Genomic DNA, 24,025 nt, shown 5'->3' on the forward strand with positions numbered 1-24,025 from the left:
TTATTTTATGCAGAATTTCTTTGGAAAGAAATCATACAAGGCAAATCCTACATTGAGTGTGAAGATTTTGAAGATCCTAGTAAGCTGGGTATTTAGGATACTTTGTAGGATAGAGAGAAATTCCATCTATGAGCACATAAATTTATTTTTTTTTCTCTCACTCAAAAATATTTTTTGGAAAATTAGTTTTTCTTCAAAATAATTTATTTTCGAAAATATTTCTTTAAATCGAAAAGATTTATTTTCCTAAAACTAAAGAGATTTCTTCTCTAATGTTTTTGGTAATAAAATCATTTATCTTTTCGGAAATATATTTTTGAAAGATCTTTAGTATTTTAAAGTTATTCTCTTACCTTAAAAATAAAAGGAAAATCTCTTTCGGTTTTGGTAAGTGCATCTTTCCGCAAAATAATTTTTCTCCAAAATAAATGCTGTTGAAAATCTTTTCTAAAGGAAAGTGAAAATCGGGTTTTATTCTCTTACCAAAAAGGGATAAAACAATTTTTGGTAACAAAGATTTTCACATCTTCTAAAATAAGGAAAGAAGATATTCTGATCTCTTTCCAAAAGGTGACAGCTTCTTAGTTTCCTATATAAAGGAACATTCACGCCTTAAACATTTGGTGAAGTAAGAGTAATTGTTTTAAGAACACTCTCTCTCTCATTGAACGAATCCTTTTCTCTCAAAACTTACTCTACCCCCATTTTCTTTTCATCTCTATACTTAACGTTTTCATATTTAAAGAAGAAAAGAATTTTTACAGATACATTTTGAAAAACAGTTCTGTGTTCTAATCGATCTTCTAATCTGATAAACTGTTTTTCCTGTGCTTATATGTGCGTTTCTTTCTGTCTATTTAGAATCTGTATTCTATAGTAGACAGGCCCTTTTCTTATTAAACTTTTGGGTGTAATAGCTTAGGTTAGAAGCTATTGAGATAGAGGTTATCAAGCGACCTTCTCCATGTGTGGGATAGTAATGTCTTGAATCGAGTTTTCTGTACTCTACCAAAAATAGAAAGGGTTGAGGTTAACTAGAACCTTTGGAAAATCTAGTGGGATAAAAGGGTAGATCTAGGTTTTTGATCCATTGCCTTGTACTGTTGGTTTGTCTCTTACCCTTTAAAAGAGATAACTTAGTTGAGGATCTCAAGATGCGTCTTGGGGAGTGGATGTAGGCGAGTTAGTGCCGAACCACTATAATTCTCCGTGTTGATCTCTTTAGTTTTGAAGTTTGCTTGTTACTATCTCTGTTACACTCTTGTTTAATTTTTTTTTAGAAGCGCTAAAAATTGTTAATAATTCAAATGTTCTAAAAACGGCAATAAGTCTTATCTATTCTGAACATTGGAACTCTGGTATTCTAATAAAGTGAATATACAATGTTCTGACTGTTGTTCTATTCCCAATATTATTCACTGTTAGGGTTTCTATTTTATTTTCTAAACTTTATGAGGATGTTCTAATCTCGACAACTTTCCATCATAAAGTTCTCTAATATTTGATTAAGGCTCTGTGAAGAAGTTCTGAATTTTAATAACTATCTTTCACATAGCTTTATATGGTTTTGCAAACTTTATGAGGAAGTTCTAAGTTCGATAACTTTCCTTCATAAAGAAGTTCTGATACTGTACAAGTCAGTGTGAAGCTGTTCTAATCAATAGCTGCACTTCGCACAGACTTTCTATATTTGAAATTAAAACATTGTGAGGATATTCTAATTCATATTCTATTCTCACAAAGTTCTGTGTGTTTTTCGCTGTGCTTAGAATTCTAATTTCTGTTTAGAATTTCTAAAATTTATTTCAGTATTTAGAAAACCCAATTCACCCTCCCTCTTGGGTTGTGCCATATATATTCGGGACCCACATAAACACATTAAATTCACCCCAACCAACTTGATTTAAGTTATTAATCCTAGAGATTAAAGCTTGGGAAGTGATTTTTGGTGAATTATTTCAAGAAATTTGGAGATTCTCTACTTGAGCCAAAGGTTGGAGAAACTTCTACCATGGAGTAAAGGCAAAGTGAGAGCTTAGAAAGTTTTAATTTAAGCTTGTTAAAGCTTATTTTTAAGGTTAGTGTTCATAAACACACTTACCTTACTCAAATTTTTGATTTTGTGCCTTTATGCTCTTATGTGGATATTTTGGGATTTTGTATGAAATGATTGAATTGTTGAATTTTGATTGCAATTACATGCTCTTGGGTGATATGTGATGAGTATTTATGTTGTGGTAGACATTTCTACCTTGTATCTTTGTTGTTCATGTTCCTTTCATGGTTAAAGTAAGCTGAATTTGGGAAAAATGGGTTATTGAGTGAGATTAAGGACCATTTTTTGATCCTTTCTAGTTTCCATTTGTGTCTGAGTCCTTCATAAAAGTTGTAGTTCTCTCTCTTATCTTTCCAACCCATCCTCTTGTGTCCAATTTGGAGATATATAGCTCAACTTATGGCTGAAACACCCAAGCTGACTGTGTTATGACGGGCCACATGCATCACTGAATTGATTGCCCATTTTGACCACTATAATGGCAAGTTTATGTTCTGAGTTCTTCATGAGAGTTGTTTCCCTGTGTCTTGAGACTTCTCTGGTTTTGGATTGAATTAATTTGAGTTTTTGGTTAAGGAATAATTCAATAAACATTAGGCTTGGTTCTGCTGAATCAGGTCTGGACTATTGGTCTGTGTTCCTAGCTTTTGTTTGCTAGCTTGCAGATTGATTTGGGCTGTGATCCCTTCATAACATTTGTATAATTTTGTCTTATCTTTCTAATAAATCTGATTTCGTTCCATTTGGAGACCTATAACTCAAGTTATGTCTTAAAAACCCTGCAAAGGTCAAGGTTATATTAATGCTGGAAATTTCCTATGCCTTGAATCATGGGTTTATATGGATCAATGTATGTATGAATCATGTGTGATGAGGTTCTCTTGAGTATTTGTATGTTTGAGGATTTATTTGACAAAAATAAGATATAAGTTTGAAAAGTGTTATTGTGGATATGTTTAAATGGACATAAATGGGAAAAATTGTTGGAAATTTTGGGATAAAGTGTAGAATTAGTTTAGATAATGCATGATGAGGATAGAAATGGATACCTTGGTGCATAAGAGTTATGTTAGTATGCTTGGTTGGAGAAGGAAATTCCTCCCCTTGGTTTTCATTAAGAGGCCAATCCACTCTACGGTGGTAAGGGTTACTTAATTATTATTTTTTGTATGGTGTGCTATCTATATATCTATGACATAAGTATGATTATTTTGATAACTTTCATATGTTTAGAGTTTTAAAAAAAAATGGGTATTTAAGATGTATGTGCTTTGAATTTTGAATAAGGAAAGTATGATTTTATATGATAAGAAGTTTCTTATGATAAATTTCATTATGACTTCAAGAACGTTTTAAAAGAAAAGGAATTTATAAAAAATTTCCTATATTAAGTAATTATGTTTAAGTATGAAGTTTTCATGAGTCACTTAAGTTCAAAAGTAAGCTTACATGTATGATTTCATATGATAAGAAATTTTCTATGTTAATTTTCATGAGTTACTTATGTTCTAAAGTAAGCTTACATTATGAATTTAAGAAGACTAAAGAATAAGACAAGTTTTATGAGAAGTATTATGAATTAAGAATTAAAACAAGGATTTTGGGCTCTAATATACTTAATGTGAATTTGATGCGAGATTTGATTTTATTATGTATGATGAGCATGCTCGGCATTTGATGCCATTATGATACGAAGCTATGATCATATGTTAGGCACGTGGGTGTCTTATGTTAGAGCGGACGCGCTCTATATGTTATGAAAAGGTTGGCGACCTAAGGCCATTATGAATAAGTTATGAAAACCTATCTGCTTCTCTTTCTCCTAAGTGTATGCGAGCCCTTGGAAAATATTTTTAAGGCACTTAAATGAATAAGATTATATTATTTCAATAAACCTTAGTTTGGAAATAAATGATTATGTTCTCAAATTAATTTTCAAGGCATGATATTTCGATACATGGTTTTAAAATAAATAGTATGTGTATTGGTATAATAAATGTCCAAATAATGAATTTGTGATTTGGAAGAATTAAATTATTTATGTTATTAATTATAAGTTTATTTGATATTTCTTTTGCTATAAATGTAAATGTATGTTCTTTTGATGAAAATTTATATTTTAAGTGTGTTGCCAGTGCAACATTGGTAAGTTTGTCATTTATGAGCACCACTGAATTTTATACTCAGCGCGTTGATTTTTATCACGCGCAGGTTGAAGTCCGTGGTTGCTACTTGAAGATCAGAAGAGTAGTTTCAGACCAGAAGCGACTATTTTAGTAGTCGTAGAATTAGTTTGATGTACTTAAAAATCATGGCATGTATAATTATTACATTTTCGGATATTATGTTATTTGAATTATAACTTAAGCATGTAATGATAAATTAGTTTGGTGTATATATTTGGAGATAAGCATGAGATTTTATTTAATGTTTGGATATAAAATATGTTTAAGATAGTTGGTATGATTAAGAATATAAGGACTTGATAATATATATATATATATATATATATATATATATATATATATATATATAATGAATGCATTTAATTGATGATCATTAAAATGCTATTGAGGGTTTCTATAGTTATGAAGGTATAGAAGTGTTGTTGTGTTGCTATGATGATTACTGGAGTTTGCTGGGGGTTTACAGTTTAAAATTGGGAGTGTTTTGTATTCACATGTTTGGCGAGCTCGGTTTTTAATGGGAAACTCTTGCAGTTTTGTTATAGGATTTTTCCTAAATTGTTTTCATAAGTTATATATATATATTTCAAAAACAAATTGAAAAAAATTACTCGCTAAACCTGTCAATACTTAATCACTTCTAATTCATAATCTGATTTTATGATTTATATGTTATGCTAGGACGGTGTCTCCGGCACCTAATGTGGCATCCGCCGTCGGGTCTCTTGGAGCTGGGCTGCGGGTGTTACATTTGGTTTGGCTAGAATCAACGTCAACTTGCTTACACCAGCCCAGAAATGATCCACAGACATTATCGACACAATAATAGTAGAGACGATTTTTGTTTAAAGATCCTTATCCTCGCTATTTTCCCATACTTACAATACAAATTGACAAACCTCCCCTCAAATGAGTTGTTGCTGTCGCATGATGAAGACATGATAAAGGGTTTTGTGAAGGAGAAAAAACCCTAGCCTTTGATTTTGTAGAGAAAGTTCAGAAGTGGAAGGAAATTAGATATAATCTATTTCAAAATATCTCCTTTTGATTGATCTCATTAAGGGTACAATATCGCATTTAAGAATATATCTCTCTCCTCTCTCTTTGTTTTTACATCGATTTAACGGCAAAAGCAGTTAAATTTGGACGAAAGGACTGTTCAATGTGACAAAATCAAACCACAGGGACTAAATAATTAATAGTCAAAAACACGAGGACGAGTTGATTAATTATGCAAAACCTTATGGACGAAAAAAATATTTTCCCTATAATTTCTTTTATTGTTCCTATAAAAAATAAAGGCCGATACTTTTGATGTAATTAACTTGTGGCAAAATCGAGAAAAAATCAAATATAACCGAAATTTGCTTCACATATGGATTTAATTTTGATCAAGTGATTTTCTATGTAATTAGTTTATTTCAAATCAAGGAAATAATTAAATATAACAAAAAATTAGTTTATATATGTGAATTGAAACCTTATTAATTAAATAACATTTTGATACTTTTGGTGTAATTAATATTACAAAATTGAGGAATAAATAACCAAATTCATTTCAGATATGAAGATTAAATCTTTGTCAAGTAAAAATAGTAAAATACTGTGAACTTTGCACATGATGAAATTTCGCTCTATTTCAACCACATGATGTATCAATCATTTTAGAATATAAAATTACCATGAATTTCACATGTTACTGCTCTTAAAAATTCTACATCGATTAAATAACAAATTTACAAAGAGTATATAAAGATTGCAAGCTAATTCACTAATTTGTTAGTATTAAACTTTTAATATTGGTTGGCTCAAATCCAAATAAGCTTATATCATATTTTCTACTTCAGCAGGTTCTAACCCACTACTCAGTTTACCTCTACCCTTTCAATCTGTATTAGTTGCAATTGCATTCTCTTTTTTAAATTTTAATTATGAGATATAATTAATCTCTAAGTTTCATTTTAAGATATATTTATCCAAAAGTTAAAAATAGAGTGCAATTACAATAAGTTTTATTTATTTTAATAATTTTAACCACGTTCTTGTAGCAAGAAAAGAATTAAATCAAATCCGGTAGTTCTTAAATATATATTGCAATATTATAAATCAAGTAAAGGAGAATTTAGAAAAAATAACTAAAATGAGATAAAGTAAATGATGTGTAAATTAAAATATTAAATTTAATAAAGTGAAACAATTGCTTTTACAAAAGCTAGTAGCTAATAATGAAATATTAATATAAATATTTAAAAAATGAAAATTAACCAATTAATAATAATATATTCATCAGGGGAATAAACATTTAACAAAAATGTTTAATGACATACATTTATAAAAATTTATATAGCATAATATATGTGATTTGAATTTTTTTTTCTATACAAATTAAAGTAGGCTTTCAAAAAATAAAGTTGATGAAATTGATTTTGGATTAATAAATAAATATTTAATAGTACATTAAGCAATTATTTTTGTTTTTAAACTAAGTAGGAATTTTTTACCTATACAGTGGATAGTTGATATCTCCTATATTCTAGCATCAAATGGCTAAGTTTTAAACAATAAAATCTGATGGCCATTCATTATTCACTATGGATGCAGAATTATTAACATTATTATTAACTTGGTGTAATTAAAAATTTTAATTATGTAAAAATAAATTTAATATTTTTATTAACTAAGTAAACATATCAATTGATTTACGATATTATAATTATAGTCTTCACAATAATTAATATTTATTCTTAATATTATTCAAAATCGCTAGAAGTATGTGGAGTTGAATGGTCTACAATTAATAATATATATATATATATATATATATATATATATATACATATATATATATATATATATAGTATTTTTAATAACTTTTGGCATCAAAACCACGTAGTCTTAATTTATTAAATCCACTTTTAATTACACGGTGTCAGTGAGTTTCAAAGGAAAATTTTTTAACATACCACTATTATAGGCATTGCACATTAGATTTGAAAAGTGACATTGGAAAGTTGATTTTTTTTTTTTTTTTTGTCAACTTCGTAGTAGTTTTGCTCTTTGATTTTCCTTTTCATTAGGGTAAGAAAGACCCTTCAGAATATGAATTCTCCATAGTCAAGTTCTCTATTTATGGAAGAGCTAGATCAGAGAGATCCAGTGATGTCTCTATCTAACTACCATGTATTACATCAAGCATGGCCCACCATCAGCAGGTAGGTGGGGACAATATCTGGGTGGGAACCATTCACCCACCCAAGAAAATTGCATTCCTATGTCACCTTTCTTTCAGTTGGTCACTCACAATCAACTTGTTGAGTTGGTAATTCTAATGTTGAGTTGGTAATTCTAATTTTATATTATATAATATTACCTCTCATTTTGAGTATCTTTCTTTTAAGTTGCTCAGCACAGGCCTCACAGTGCATGTTGACGTTGAGCTCCACAGTTGTTGATTCACTAACCTGGAAATAGCATTAAAAAAAGAAAATGTAACCCCTTTAACTAATATTAGGATAAACAATACTTTTTCAGTAATGCATTAGATTTTGATATATAATATATTAAATCAAAAAGAGAATGGATTCAGATACCATATTAAAATTTAAGACCGACTTTAAAACATAGTTAGTATCCAAATTAGATAAACTAATAGACTATAAGACACGTAAAATAGAGAGATTTCTTAAATAATGTTTTCGAAAAAGGGAATTAAATGATTAATTGAAAAATAAATAAAAGGTTGGTAGGTTGAGACCTGTGATTTGACAAGTTGAGGCATTGGTTCACCCTCAGCTTCAGGCAATGGAGACAAAACTTTAGCTCTTCTTTTAGTTTTCTTGGTGATTCTGTTGCAAACAGCTTGAGGTTCATATTACACTTGGTTTTGAGCCATATCTATTATTCCACTTTTATAGTAAATTGCATGTAAAATTTTTTATTTAACATACCATATTTAATATACTTTATTTAATATCTAATATAATTTAATATATCATATTTAATATATTATATAATTTCTTATTTTATGAAATTGAATTCTCGTATTCTTTTCATATTTAATATATACCTTATTTAGTGAAACAACCCGAATTTTTATTTTCAAAATATTTTCCAATTAAATTTAATGAACCGACAGCCTGTAAATTTATTTAAATATTTTAATACGAATACTGTGAGAAACCGATTGAAAAAGCCGAAAACCAATTGAAAACCAAAGATTTGGGCCGAATCGAACCGGTTCGACCCAAACCATCTAGAAAAATCTCTTGTTTTTTTTATTCTCCAACGCAAACCTCACCCCCTCACACCCTCACCAGCGCTGCACCTCCACTCCACCGACACAGCCACCGCGCCACCTCCTCCTCTCTTCTTCTTCTTCTTCTTCTTCTTCTCTTTTCTTCTTCTTTTCTTTCTTTTCCCTTCACTGCGTCTGCGTCCTTGGCGAGACAGGGCAGCAGAGTCGCGCCCACCTCCAGCCCGATCGGACCTCCTCGCGCGCCACCTCGCTGCAGCTCGACGCCGCAGTCTCTCCGCCAGCTCCTCTGTCAGATCGCGCCGCTACACTGGTTCTCTTCTGCCTTCGATCGAGCAAGGGCAGCACCACCACGAGCTCCACCTCCATCGCGCCTCCTCTCTCGCTCTCTCTGCCACCGCCAGTCGCCGCCGCTTCACGCAGCTCCTGCGCGCGACTCCGGTGAGTGCTGCTACCAGTTTTGGTCGATCCAGTGAATGCTCTTTCATTTCGTTCCATTGAGATTGGTTGAAGCCCAGTCGATTTGGTTTCGTCACCGATCAAGCAAACTCCGGCAATAATATTTTGTTTGGGTATGAATTTATTTTATTAATTGTGGTTAATTAATTTAATTTTAGTAATCTTGGTTAGTTAATTTAATTTTAGTAATATTAGTTAATTAAATTAATTTTATTATTTGAAGTTAATTAATTTAGTTAATTTAATTTATTAATTGTGAGTAGTTAATTGATTTATAATATTAGTATTGATTTAATTAAGGAACCTTGATAATGATATATTAATAGAATTTAAGTGTGGATTAAGGTAGTTTAGATATAATGTTATTGTAAATTATAATTTTGATTGTGCGGTGATGCTGAGATTGAAGGAGGGTGAGAAATTTGATTTGATTGATTGCCCGATGGATGGGCTGTGTGGTTTAATAAATTGTTGATATTTTAACAGGTGGATAGTCCAATTGTTAGGGGAGATGTTGCCGAAATTTCGGTAGAAATTAGATTATTTTTAGGACTTTAATAGATAGTACGAATAAAATTATTATCGTTAGTAAGATTATATTATCAATCATATTATTCTTATTAATAATATTATTATTATTAATATTAGTATTCTTATTAGTATTATTATAAAATATTACTTAACCTTTTATTTAAAGTTGATAAATTAGAATAAATATATAAATTAGAAAACCATATATATATAACTGGAAACCAAAACTAATAAACGAATGTGAAATATAATTTTTTTTGAATTAGAATTCTTACTTAGAATTTTCTTGTTTATTTTAGAGGATTATAAAAATTCAAAAATGCGAGGACAAAGGCTGGAAGCATGTGGCTAGAAAGGCAGTCCTTTTAGAGGACAATAAAGAACTGTGAGTAGTGTTAGATAACTAGTATCATCCGCCTGCATTCATGCATTTACGGCTAAATGTTATCATGCATTATTTTGTTGAATTGCCATATCGTGCTGCACTATTTGTTGATATTAAAAATTGCTTGATTATCTGTGATGTGATATTGTTGTGCCTTGTTTGTGTGGAATTGGGATGAAGTGGGTCACCATGGGTTTGTGAGACTGTTACTGTTATATGGATCTTGATTCTGATTTCTGTTAGCCGGGTAAATGGGAGATCGGCGCCCCCGTGTACACCTACTGTTCTGATCTGTATGATATGGAAAACCACAGGTTGGCTTCTTTATTGGGCGCACCTGATAATCTAGATTTGATCGCAGCCCGCAGGGTGGCCTCCTGTTGTGAGCGCCTGATGATCTAGATTTGATGGAGACGACCGGGTTGCCTCCTGTTGATAAAAAAAAGAAAAAAAGAGAGAGAGACTGGAAAAATAATGAGAGGACTGGTTGTGTGAGGATTAAACCGGTCGGCCAGAATGGGGGATTGGCTCCCTGGTGCACATGTGAGAGGATGGGCCATGTGGGAGGACGGCTCATCGGGTTTCGGTGACTCCACTGACTAATTTCCATGTGATGTGATTATATGAAGGTGATAATATTTGTGATTGCTGTTGTATTGCCATTTGTGTGCCAAACTGCATGATCACATAATTTAACGGGTGACCACATAAAATTATTTTAGCATTTTTATGATTGTGTGGGGTGAGAGGGTTATCTAATTCTACTCACTGAGTTTAATACTCACCCCCCTCCAACCCTCCCCAGGTAATAGATGGAAAGAAGAATCGTGGAGTCTAATTGAATGAACGAGATATGGATCGATAGGAGTAATAATCATTGTATTAAATATGTAAATGCAAAGAATAGTGAATTATGGAGTAGAGTTCCGCAATTGTATTCCAACTGAGTTGTAAATGAATAAATAAAGTATAGACATTTATTATTTGGATATATTTGTGAAATAAATTGTTGGGCCTGAATCCACAATTACGAATAGCATATGAGTTTTAAATAATTTAGGCTTACTACGGGCTTCGGGGGCCTTAAGCCCATCCAGGTCCTAGTGCCGGTCTGGCCCACGGAAATGGGTCGTGACATTTAGTATATAATATAATTTTTTATTTTATTTAATAGAATTTAAATTTAAATAAAAAATAATATAATTAATCAAATTAAATTATCTTTATTTATTCAACCAATAAAATTAAAATTCTTAAAAATATTATATTCTTAAAATATTTAATATATACTTTATTTAATAAATAATATAATTTTTATTTTATCCAATAAAATTTAGATTTAAATAGAAAATTAATATAACCAATCAAAATTAAATTATGTTTATTTATTCAATCAATAAAATTAAAATCCTTAAATATATTGTATTTTTGCCATATTTAATATACCTTATATAATGTATAATATAATTTCTTAATTTATTTCATAGAATGTATATAATTTCTTATTTTATCAAATTGATTCTCGTATTCTTTTCATGTTTAATATATACCTTATTTAGTATATAATATAATTTTTTATTTTATTTAATAGAATTTAAATTTAAATAAAAAAATAATATAATTAATCAAATTAAATTATCTTTATTTATTCAAACAATAAAATTAAAATTTTTAAAAATATTATATTCTTAAAATATTTAATATATACTTTATTTAGTAAATAATATAATTTTTATTTTATCCAATAAAATTTAGATTTAAATAGAAAATTAATATAACCAATCAAAATTAAATTATCTTTATTTATTCAACCAATAAAATTAAAATCCTTAAATATATTGTATTTTTGCCATATTTAATATACCTTATATAATGTATAATATAATTTCTTAATTTATTTCATAGAATTTAAATTCAACTAAGAAATTAATATAATCATTCAAAATTAAATCACCTTTATTTGTTCAACCAACAAAATTAAAATCCTTAAAGATATGATATCTTTACAATATAATTTCTTAATTATCTAATAGAATTTAGGTTTAAATAAGAATTTAATATAACCAATCAAAATTAAATTATCAATAAAATTATAATCTTAAAAATATTTTATTCTTTCCATATTTTGTATATACATTACATAGTATGTAATATAATTTATTTATTTGTCCAATATAATTTAAATTTAAATAGAAAATTAATATAACCAATTAAAATTAAACTATCTTTATTTGTTTAATAAATAAAATTAAAATCCTTAAAGATATTATATTCTTACCATATTTACTATATGCCTAATGTAATATAATTTTTTAGTTTATCCAGTAGAATTTAGTTTTAAATAGAAAATTAAATAACCGATCAAAATTAAATTATTATTATTTTAAAACTAATAAAATTAAAATCTTTATGATATTTTTGTTAATACATAAACTTAGTACGAGTGTTTTTTGTGAATCCAATGTTTCCTTTTTTCTTTTTTTATCTCTCTCCTAAATAATATAATTTAAATTATAATAAAAACAGAATCAAATATTTAAAAAATAAAATATAAAAAGTTTCAAATGTCTTATTATCAAATATATTTATTAAAAATAAATTTAAAAAATATAAAATATAAAATATTTAATTATCAATATATATTTATTTAAAAAATGAATTTAACAAATTATATTCAATTAACTAATAAAATATAATTAGTTATGATTAAAATTATTTTAGGATTTTCAAATTTTATTAAAGACACTATTGAAAATTCAATTTTACCCTAATTATTTCCATGCTTACACGTAGCATAGATTATAATCAAATTAACACATGATGATTTTTATTTTAAAAAATTAAGTATAAGGTTTTTAAATTATGACTCTAATCTTTCTGTCCAAAATAGAGAGATTAAAATGTTAATAGAAGTCATAAGAGAAAGACTAAAATGTTAACGGAATAACTTAGAGATTCATGGTTAGTTTGATTATAATTTAAAAACGAATTTTTTGGTGAGTTTATAATTAAAAGTGGTATTTTGGACGGAAGTCAACCATCGCTCAATTTATTTCAAGTATTTGCCGGACAATCAATTGGAAGCCCAAAAAACTAAAAGAATGTGAAAGAAGCCATTTCGTGATGTCAAAAAGTCAGATGGTAGAAGTTCATATGGGAAAATATTGCCTTCTCAAAAAAAAAAAAAAAAAAAAAAAGAAAAAGAAAAAGGAAAATATTGGCCATATTAGATTGTAATTAAGAATTTTTTTTTTTTTTTGAATATTAGGAAAAGGGAAATTTGAACCTAGATCTACTATTAAGTCGAAATGCATTTACCGCTGGATTATGTCTTATTGTGCATAATTAAAACTTTGGTTATATATCACTGTGGGCTTTAAATAGGACTATTTATACAATTTTTTTTTTTTTCATTTATGACTGTATGAGATTAATATCGTTTTAGGTTTATTATTATTTCTTTCCACAAACGTTTGTCATGGAGTGAATTTTTCTATTATTTTTAAATATACCGTATCATACGAGTTACTTCTTATGGTAGAAAATTAATTATATTGATTGGATGTGAATATCCTAAATTCCCAATATAAACATTATGATTTTTGTCCTAAAATAAATAATAATTGCACAAGTTTGTCTTGTATGTATATTTGTATTTATACACGCAAGTCATAATATATGCATGTAGCAAACTAACTAGCGACAATGCAGCAAACGTGAACACCTTTCGATAGTAATAATCGGTCATTGCAAAGATCTCTCTATTCCTTTCTTTCCCTTCATCTCTCTCACCAAATCAGATTGAGAATGGAAACAAAATATTAAAACTTTTGGATTTAGAATGAAGGTGGCGGTGGAGATATTGACAGGAAGCCTCTTTTACGTTCAACTGGGCAATGATGCCACGGTTGCCGATCTTAAGCGAGAGATCGGTGCACAACAAGAGTTACCTCGTGATCGTCTGATTCTATTTCTTGATAACAATCAAAGTCGTTTTATAAATAATGAAGATGGAGATAGTGCATCTCTAGTTGATTGCGGAGTTCTTGATGGATCTCAAATATTACTTGTAGTAGATTATCTATAAAAATTATAATTTAATGTAGAATAGTGCAAAATCAGTTCACTAAAGTTTTCATATATTAATTTGAATTGATCGAATTTTTAAAATTTTAGATTTTGAAATTCAAAATTTAATTTTTAATATTTAATTTCAGTTCAAATAATGGAGAAAAATCATAATGGTAATAGTGATTTGGAATATTCGTATAATAAAAAAAACAACTTTAGAATTAAAATTTTAATTTACCATTGTTCAGATATTTATTTATGTATTAATTTATTTTCATATTTTTTATGTATTATATAAATCATTTGGACAATTATTTAATTTTTTCGTTCAATATAATTTAACTTTTAAAAAATGAATAAATGGATAAATGGATATCAACGGATAATGGGTATCCATAGAAATACCTAAACCCTTTGACTTTAGAGATTGATAAAATATTTCGTACCCGATAAGATATTACATAGCATATGAGGATTGAGAATAGAATTGAATTTGGGTATGGATATTGCACTACATGATCCCAACCATACCCATTACCATCCCTAATCACAACTTGGCTTGTTTGAAAAAAGAAAATATTAATAATGAAATGCAATTATTATATCTACAAGTTTTGAGTTGAGTCCTAACTTCAGGGAAAAAGGAAAAAATAAAAGCCAATATATTAGTCCACTAAAAATTATTTTAATAAAATTATATAAGAAATAAAGCAATTGCTAATTAGGAATTGGTGCTAATCATGTTCTTCCCTGTGTTGCTTCTTCTCCATTGATATAGCATGTTGACATCCCAAGTTCAACAGCTATTGATGTGATATTAAAAATGAAGTTTATTATTATCTCTTTTTATGAGTGCTTATTAGTTGGTGATAAAAAGAAGAAAAATACTCCCTCTTTTCACTGTTCTTTTTATATAGGAAAAATTTTCATTTTGGATGTTCTTTTGTATAGAAAATTTTACCTAATTTAGTAATTTTGAGAACATTCCAATATGAAATGTCTATCTTCCCTTTATTTTAATCATTTGTAAAGCTTTTAGTTCGAGAGATTTTTAAGATAGTGGCAGACAAAAGTATAGATGAACACTTAATGTGAATAAATTTTGGTGAATAGATTTTTTACATCAATTTCCATTGTAAAAAAAAAAAAAAAAGTGCTCATATAGGCTATATGTGCATTGATTAAAATGAAGTTTGAATAGAAAAAGACCATAGAATTTTCAAGTTGGCTACATTGAAAGGAATTTTTACGGACTTCGCAGAAAATTTAAAAATCATGCAATATTTAAAGTATATTTTCAATAATTAAAAGTAGTTGAAAGGTTAAATGAACATAAATTTTCATATTCTCACATAACTTTCCCAAATAAAGGACAAAAAATGAATTACTCCTGCACGTTAGAGCATAAACTTCATTTTTTTAACTGTTTGTATTCTATTCATTTCAACAAAACATTTAAAATCTCATTGAAGATTGAAACATAATTTAAGACATGCATTGATATTAGAGGAGAAATAAATGATATATTAGGGGTAAATTAAGAAAAAAATAACAAAAAAAAGTTAGTTACACTACTTTTTAAATTTTGATGAAAAATTAGTTGTGCCTGTATAAAAAGAACCGAGGAGTGACAAAAAAAAAAAAAAAATTCCAAGCTACTAAATCCCTCCCACATGGAATTTATTAGGGGAAAATCATTTTGTTCTATTGTTATTGGTATATTTTTCAACTTGGGCTTTTACTATAATATAAAATTCAAAAATTGTATAAATACTCTCTTTGCATGCCATTTAGACAGGCTAACTTGCTAGGCAGGTCATGAGATTTTCTATTTTTTTCTTTTTCTAATTTTTTTTAACTTTTAGAAAATCATTTTCCACCCTAAAATGCAGTGAACTTTTCAAAGATCATTTTTTTTTTTTTTGCATAACACGACATTAATATGAGATATTTCTATTGATTGCATGTGAATGTGGATAATTAAAATAGAATTTTAATATAAATGGTAAGGTACTTGAAATTATTTTAAACACAAGAAATAACGTTTTAAGATAATTAATTTTATAAAAATCTTTAAACAATCTTAATACATATTAAAAAAATTTATAGATATGGGTTATATAATTTATAATTAACTCTGATATGAAAAATCCATTTTGAAGTTATATTTTTAAAGCAATTAGTTATGGCTTTTATGAATTTTACAATAAAATTTTAAAAAGAACAAGTATTAAATTTTTAATTAAAAATTAAAGTGAGTGTTATAAATTCGATCATCAACCATTATATTTTAATTTTGTATTGGAATAATGCAATTATTATTATGTATTCAATTAATCTTATTATTGTTTTGAAATCTAATAGATCATAAACTTGTTTTTCTATAAAGTCAAGCTTATAATAGATAAATTCAAAAAATTAAGTTTTGAATCGTTTTTTGTAGATCACAAATAAAATTCAAATTAAACAATTAGAATTGTATAAATTATAAGATAATTTTAGTAAAAAAAAAGTTGAGTTATTAGTACATTATAACTAATAATGGAAGAGTGTATAAGAATTGGACCATGAATTATATTATGATTAGCATTAACATAACAAATTTAAAATATTATTTACATAATGATCTTATAAGGAAAATATATTTTTTTATTTCATTTTAGAAGAAAATATTTTATTTTATTTTATTTTAGAAGGTAAATATAGTTCAATAACTTTTTTAAATTTAATAAATTTTTATTTTCATTATTTATGAAAAAATATTTGATATTTTTGTTGTTGTAATTCTCTGACATTTTTAGATTGACAAAACAAGTTTTTTATTATAATGATAAATATAATTAATAATACATGAGTAAGGAATTACTAGTTTTATAAGTAGCAAGTTAACATATATTTTTAGATTTAATGGCCTATATTTAAATAGTTTAAATCTAATAAAAGATAACTATTTGTGTATGTATATAAAATTTTTCATCTCTAAATAGTAGTCTTACCCTTCATCTTCTATCTTGAATAATTTTTCTGGTTAAATTGTAACACTGACTAGTTAAAAATCCATCAATTTTCATCAAGATGATCAAATATCAAATTTAAATTGAAATCAGAGTAAATGTAACTTAATTGACTTTCCAATCCAACTATTTATAATATGACCTGAAATGAAGTTTAAAATACTTAATAAGCTATAAGTCTTTTGAACTCAAGTATTTAATTAGATTATTACTATTATTATTTTGTTTTGAGCTATGAGTGGCATGCATGTATTTTGCTAAGAGAGGCCATTAGTCAACTTTCTAATTATTTTGACCTTAAGAGTCAACTAATTGAAAAATTGTTCTCTAATATATATATTTAGCTTAACTATAAATACCGTTCTTAATTTGTCCAATATGCTTCAGGCCTAGAAAACACTTCTTCAAGCAGCTTAGACAATGGCGATCCAAAAGCTTCTTTCACTTCTCTTTCCTCAACTAATTCTCTTCTTTCTTTTCTTAAGCTCAACTAATTCTCAATTGTTAAACTTAAATATTGGGTTAGGTTTAGACCTAACTAATTCCAAAGGATTACAACTAGGGTTCTATAAGCAGACATGCCCTAATGCAGAGCTTATTGTCCACAATGTCGTTCAAAAGTTTATTTCCAGTGATCCAACTCTTGCTGCTCCTTTACTAAGGATGCATTTTCATGATTGTTTCGTTAGGGTAAGTCCTTAATATGCAGCAACGTACGTCCTTAATCGTCGTTATAAATTTAGTTTGTTACTGAGTTCGTTACAATAAGTTTGTCTCGATAAGTGTCTTGTGACAAAATCCTGTTTTGTTGTAATATAACAATTTATTACGGCAAGTTAATTTGTCATTTAAACTAATTTATTATGACAAAAAGTTTGTTACCACAAAATATTATTTTGTCACAACTAGTATCAATAAATTCTATTTTGCAGGGATGTGATGGCTCTGTGCTATTAAATTCTACGAGTACAAACCAAGCTGAGAAAGATGCGATCCCAAACCAAACTTTAAGAGGCTTTAATGTAATTGATGCTATAAAATCTGAAATAGAAAACAACTGTACTGGTGTTGTTTCTTGTGCTGATATTTTGGCTTTGGCAGCTCGAGATTCTGTTCAAATGGTATAATCAATATCAACTTTTTCTTATTCAGAAAATCATCAGAACTTGCTTATGTCTAATTCATAAACTATTGATATTTACATAAACTTTTTTTTTTTAATATGTCAGATTGGAGGACCATCTTGGGATGTTCCTACCGGACGTAGAGATGGAAGTGTGTCTAATGCTTCGGAGGCTTCAGCACAGTTACCATCTCCTTTTGCCAATATAACTCAACTGAAGAAAAATTTTGCTGCAAAAGGGCTAAGTGTAGAGGACCTAGTGGTTTTATCAGGTAATATAATTTTATGTTTGCCAAAGAAAGAAAAACCTAAATTATCAAGCATTTTTTAATCATCAATAAGAATTTTTATCTTATTAATTTGATCCAAGAAAAATTTAATTTATGTAGAAACTTAACCATGGTCGACGGGCCAATAGATCCTCGACATTTTTAAACTTAAATTGTTATTTTTGGTGCAGGAGCGCACACTATTGGAATTGGACAATGCTTTGTAATCTCAGATCGATTGTACAATTTTAGTGGTAGAGGCGACACTGACCCTTCGTTGAACGCAACATATGCAGCTGAGTTAAAGACGAAATGTAAGCCTGGAGACAGCACCACAGTTGTTGAAATGGATCCTGGAAGCTCCAGAACATTCGACAGTGATTATTACAACGTAGTAAATACAAGAAGAGGGATCTTCCAATCTGATGCGGCTCTTCTGAATGATATTCAAACGAGAACTTATGTTTTGCGTCAATCTTCCCCAAATGGAACCACTTTTAAACAAGATTTTGGTAGTTCAATGGTCAAACTGGGGCGCATTGGAGTTCTTACTGGCAGCCGAGGTGAAATCAGGAAACAGTGTGCTCTTGTTAATTAATGGGTTCTTTTTTCAAGGAGATTTTTACATTGGTGATTTTCATTTTTCATTTTTATTGATTTTCCCATTTGCAACAAGTTGTTGCTAAATATAATGTGTAATTTTGGTGTTTTAGAGTGGTGAAAGCATGATTTTGGAATTGAATAATATTTTTGTTATTTACTGTATGAAGAGACAATTTTTATCAATAAAAATTTGGTTCAATTTTTTTGATTTTTATTTCTTAAAAATTAAATATTACAGTATTTCATCAATGCGGCTGAATGAGTAGGAGTAAATTGTATCCTCTGAAGAATTTTCTCAATTAAACAATAATTGCTTGTTTAACGACCTCCAAAACTTGAATATGACAATAAATTTTGTGAATTTGTGCAGAGCTAGAAGAATCCCCAGCTGAATTTTCTCCTTCTGGAACATTAACTGCCATTGCTGAATTTTCTCCTTTTCAAACGTTAACAGGATTTGTTGAATTTCCTGTTTCAAGATTAGGTAAATCAACTTCAAAATTAGCATGCGAATTACTTGCTTTATAGGAGACCTAATCTTTTTATCAGAATGAGCACAACACAATCTAATAACCATCAAACAATCCATTTGTTTGTCATCAAAATCCATCTCAAGTATCTCATCAACTCCCGTTCTTAAATTCGCAATTCCGTAAAGATCCCTAGGCCAGTCCACCGATGTCATCATTTCATTATTATGCTCAACAAGTCGACTCATTTTTCTTCCGGTCACAATCTCTAATACAATAAACCCAAAACTATAAACATCAGACTCTTTACTCTCCCTACCTGTACTTATATACTCTGGAGCTATATACCACTTTTGTTGTCTGTAACCCCAATTCTCGCTCCATGTATTTAGCTAATCCAAAGTCACCAAGTCTAACATTAAAACTCGAGTCTACCATTATGTTATTTAGTTTAATATTGCGGTGTAACACACATTTCCCTCCATCAATTTCTCCATGGATGTAGAGCAAAGCTGAAGCTAAACCTAGAGCAATTTTGTATCTTGCGGTCCAAGTTAAAGGAAATTTCTTCTCGAAGACGTGAGCATCAAGACTCCGATTAGGCATGATCTCATAAACAAGAAAGGTTATCCCTTTAGCCTTTAGGACCGACTACAACAAGCTCGCAACTCCAATAAAAAGAAAGGGTAAGCTCTCTACTCTATTTGCTTGCAGGCGAGTTTGTCAGTCTCCAGACCCTTAGTTTCAAACTGGAGATAACAAATGTGTCATCCTTTCTGACCCGCCCTTCATCATTCTTTTTTCAAGCAAAGCGTTCCTTTATACATTGATTTCTGGCCCCGGTGCCCACCACTAAGGGAGGGGCGGCTGGGCTGCCTTTTAAATCAATCTCCGGCCGTTCAGTGCTACTATTGGTGCGAGTTGTAAGGAATCTTGGTCCCTTCTGCTACTCCTGCCTAAAAGTCATGCTGATTTAGGTCTTTTGCTCGGAATCGTAAGACTAGGCCACCAAGTCTTCCTTCACTTAAAGAAAAAGCCAAATTGGATCTGATTAGGAACGGGTGCAGGAGGAAAATGGCAGAAAATCATCTACGAGAGAGTTCCTAAGTTATGTTCCCACCGCATGCTTCGAGGCTTGATTCAAATTCAAGGGCACATCTTGACGGGAAAGAAGGAAAGAGCCTCCTCAGAGGAAAGATTGGTTCGAGGACCGTTGGTCAAAGAAAAGGGGAGGTCCTGATTTCGAGGCAGAGCCGTATGACGCGAGAGTGTAGACTCTTGAACTCAGGGAGCGATGACCCTAAAAAAAGTTCAAGAAGCTAGTAATCCTCCTTTAAAGCAGTCTTATTGCCATATCTCTGAAACAATCATTCCGATTTGCCTTTGTCATGACACCATCCAATAAGTTGCACAAGATTTCTATGTTTCAATTGGCTAATAATTTTTACCTCAGACATATACTCGTTTTCCATCTTATGAACTACTTGAAATTTTCTTCATAGCAACAGTTCTGCCTAAGTGACTTAAATATCCTTTGTAAACAGCACCAAATCCTGCCTGACCTAACTTCTTCTTATTTGAGAAGTTACTTGTAGCTTTAACAAGATCCTTGTAAGAAAAACTTCTCAGTCCGGTTTCATTTTCAAGTTCAATGTTAATTGATTTCAAACTCATTTTCCCTTTTGAACTCTTTATCTTCCACTTCCTTATGCTGAAAATAACAAATGTAGCGGTAGCAGTTAACAGAATAGTTCCTGAAACTGCTAAACCTTCTACAAGCCGTAATTTTGAAGGATTTATTTCTTTTTCTTCATGTATCTCCAAATTCTAATCGAACTTCCATGATTGAACAACATGTTGTTCTATGCGATTGCTAGTATTAGCAGAAAACCCAATAATGACCCATTCAGGAAGAATCATCATGAGATCAATAATAAGCAAAAGGCTTGTGTTTTCTGAAGGAATTGAAGATTTCGATATTTCCAAGAAATGCTTAAATTCTTGGATTTTGAGTTATAAGCAACAGACATATTAGCAGGATCACCATTGTGAAAACTAGCATTCCAATGAGTAAACACGGAAGAATGAATTGAATTATTATTAATACCCACATGAAGAAAATTTGGGTCCCATTCGCGATTAAAGTAAGAATCAAATTCAATATGAACCATTTGATTTTCAGCTGAATCGCTGTTTGTGAAGTTATATAGGCCAAAAAAACCACCAACAGAATTTAGTGGGATGTGAGATCCAACGGGAGCAAGAAAGAAAGCAAGACTAGAACCATACTGGTTACGGCCTTGAATATCGATGTAAAAAGAGAAATCGGTAGTGAAATCAGTGAGTTGGTTCATTTTTGAATCCCAAAGAGGTACTTTCTCTGCAAAAATGGCAATCAAAATTAATCATAAGAACATTTTCATTCCTATACTTTCAAGAAATAATTATACAATTAGAGTTTTTGCTTTCATTTCATTGTCAGATCATCTCATTTAAAAAGTGAGTTATTTACTATCAATTGAAAAGAAAAAAAAAATGATCTTTTTAAATATAATCAAAGTAGGATAAAATGCATTTAGATTCCTAAACTATGTCATAATTAACCTGCTTAAAATGATTTGTTTTTGGATAGAAGAATCCGAGCGTAAAATAGAAGCAAAAATTAGGGACTTTACAATTATTTTTAAAAAATAAGAGGGCAAAAGTGTTAATGAAGACATAAAAATTAGAGACGATATAATAGAATGTTTCATTTTTTACAATTGATGTAACATCTCTTGACCATAAAAACTATTTTTTTCTTAAGTTATGTTTCACCTTATCTTAATTCCTTAAAAAAAAAGAAGTGTTACCTTAATTTATTATACATTTTGTGTATTTTTACGTTAATTAACTAAGCATCACTACCAAAAATTACTGCATTTCTGGAATTAACATGGACTCGCTGGAGAAGTTTTTCGTAGCTAAAACAAGATCATTATAAGAAAATCTCTGTGGACCTGTCCCCTTTTCAATATCTTTATCGATTGAAGTTAAGTTTATTTTCTTTTTCTTCCCTTTCATTAACTTTATTCTGCACCAAACACCTGTTACTATAGGCATCACACCTAGTAAAAGAATAGCAATTGGTCCTGCTATAAACAGTACAAGTCCTAACCTTTTAGCATTTTTTGGATTTTTTTTCATCTGCCTCCAAACTTGAACTGAAATCCCATGAATAAACTGCGTGTCGTTCAAAGAAATCTTTTGTCGCAGCTGAACACCCAATTTTGACCCATTGAGGAAGAAACTCTCTGAGATCAACAATGTAAGAAAGACTGTTACTTTCTTGAGAATTTGCAGTAATTCTATATTTCCAAGAAACAGTAAGATTTTTTGTGCTTCCATTATAAGAAATCCATGTTGAAATTTTTTGGGAAGGAAGAATAGAAATGCACAAGGTGATTAACAATGTTTAGCACTTCGTTCAATTAACAAAAAAATGTGCATATTTATAGACTTACAAGTGAATTAAATAAGACCTAAAAATACTCTTAAAAATTATTAATCCTAATAACAAAAATATCAAATTCTATACAGAAAATCTGCACTAAATAAAATTGAAATCTTAATAGATTTTTCATAATATTATTTTGAATTAATCCTACCAATCCATACATCAGCGGTATCTGAACTGTGTAAAGTCGCATTCCAAGGAGCATATGTAACTGAAGAGAGGGAATTTATATTAATTCCGATATGCTCAACGGGAGGATCCCATTCGAGGTCCGGTTGCGAGTAAAATTCAATATGAAGAATTTGGTTTGGAGTTGAGGATTTGTGCGTTGTGATATTATAAAGTCCAATAAAACCTCCGGCGGAGTTCATCGGAACATGAAAATAGACCGGAGCGATAAAGAAAGTAAAACCAGCACCAAAAATAGGACGACGTTGAATGTCTACTGTAGAAGAGAAATAGGCAGTGAAATCGGAGAGCTTTTTTGTTTGGGAATCCCATAAGTTGCTCGACCAACTTGACATTGGTACGAGTCATCGTTAAGGTCGATGACCCCTACAAAAGAAGTCGCGCTACCTTCGTAGGTGTCGCTTGGTTCGAATCGCGTTTTATGAAATGATATTGAACCAGTGGAGGGAGGAAGGAGATGAAGGCGGAGGAGAAGAAAAGAGAGGTAGAAAGTAGCTTCCATATCCAGAGAAGGAAAATTGATTTGGAAAGGAGCATATAATTGCCTGAAATTTTATATTTTCATATCCTAGAAATAATTTTTTTATTTACAACTATATATCGGGATAATGTGTAATCAAGTGTAACAAGGCAGTTGATGGCCCAGTTATTATAATTGAAGTTTAAAAAAAAAAAAATTTCTACTTTACTCTTTTTTTTTTCCTGTAAATGATCTGAAATACCTTTATCTCCAAAAAATAAAATATTTTTTATTGATCTGCTCCCTATGTGGGCCCTAAATTGAGCATATCAACTTTTGTTTCTTTTTAATTATAATTAAAAGCAAAATTTGTATTTATATTAATTTACATTTTATTGATAAAAAGCTGAATTTGATTCCTAGATTTTTGTCCATTACACAACCTTAGATAGCTAGAACAC

The 24,025-nt window shown here is 29.6% G+C and overlaps 1 protein-coding gene, 1 long non-coding RNA gene and 1 pseudogene across 3 annotated transcripts; 2 read left to right on the top strand and 1 right to left on the bottom strand.

Moving 5' to 3' along the window:
• Positions 1-8,467: 8,467 nt before the first annotated feature.
• Positions 8,468-10,860, top strand: LOC149497869 (uncharacterized). The gene is made up of 3 exons (XR_016320176.1): positions 8,468-9,066; positions 9,784-9,869; positions 10,675-10,860. It is a non-coding gene; the product is annotated as an uncharacterized LOC149497869 (long non-coding RNA).
• Positions 10,861-17,374: 6,514 nt separating this feature from the next.
• Positions 17,375-18,944, top strand: LOC149497870 (peroxidase 27-like). 2 transcript variants are annotated; one of them, XM_089719646.1, is made up of 5 exons: positions 17,375-17,438; positions 17,487-17,644; positions 17,887-18,075; positions 18,184-18,349; positions 18,538-18,944. In XM_089719646.1, exons 1-5 carry the CDS (start codon positions 17,375-17,377, stop codon positions 18,942-18,944), a joined length of 984 nt encoding a protein of 327 aa, XP_089575772.1. The 2 variants fall into 2 exon arrangements, with proteins under 2 accessions (XP_089575772.1, XP_089575771.1); XM_089719645.1 differs by having other exon boundaries at positions 17,375-17,644.
• Positions 18,945-19,389: 445 nt separating this feature from the next.
• On the bottom strand, positions 19,390-23,719 carry LOC105631035 (L-type lectin-domain containing receptor kinase IX.1 pseudogene; annotated as a pseudogene).
• Positions 23,720-24,025: the final 306 nt, after the last annotated feature.

This window comes from Jatropha curcas, chromosome 3 (assembly GCF_041381405.1).
Source record: "Jatropha curcas cultivar XTBG-Jc1 chromosome 3, XTBG_Jcur_1.0, whole genome shotgun sequence".
Classification (NCBI taxonomy): domain Eukaryota; kingdom Viridiplantae; phylum Streptophyta; class Magnoliopsida; order Malpighiales; family Euphorbiaceae; genus Jatropha; species Jatropha curcas.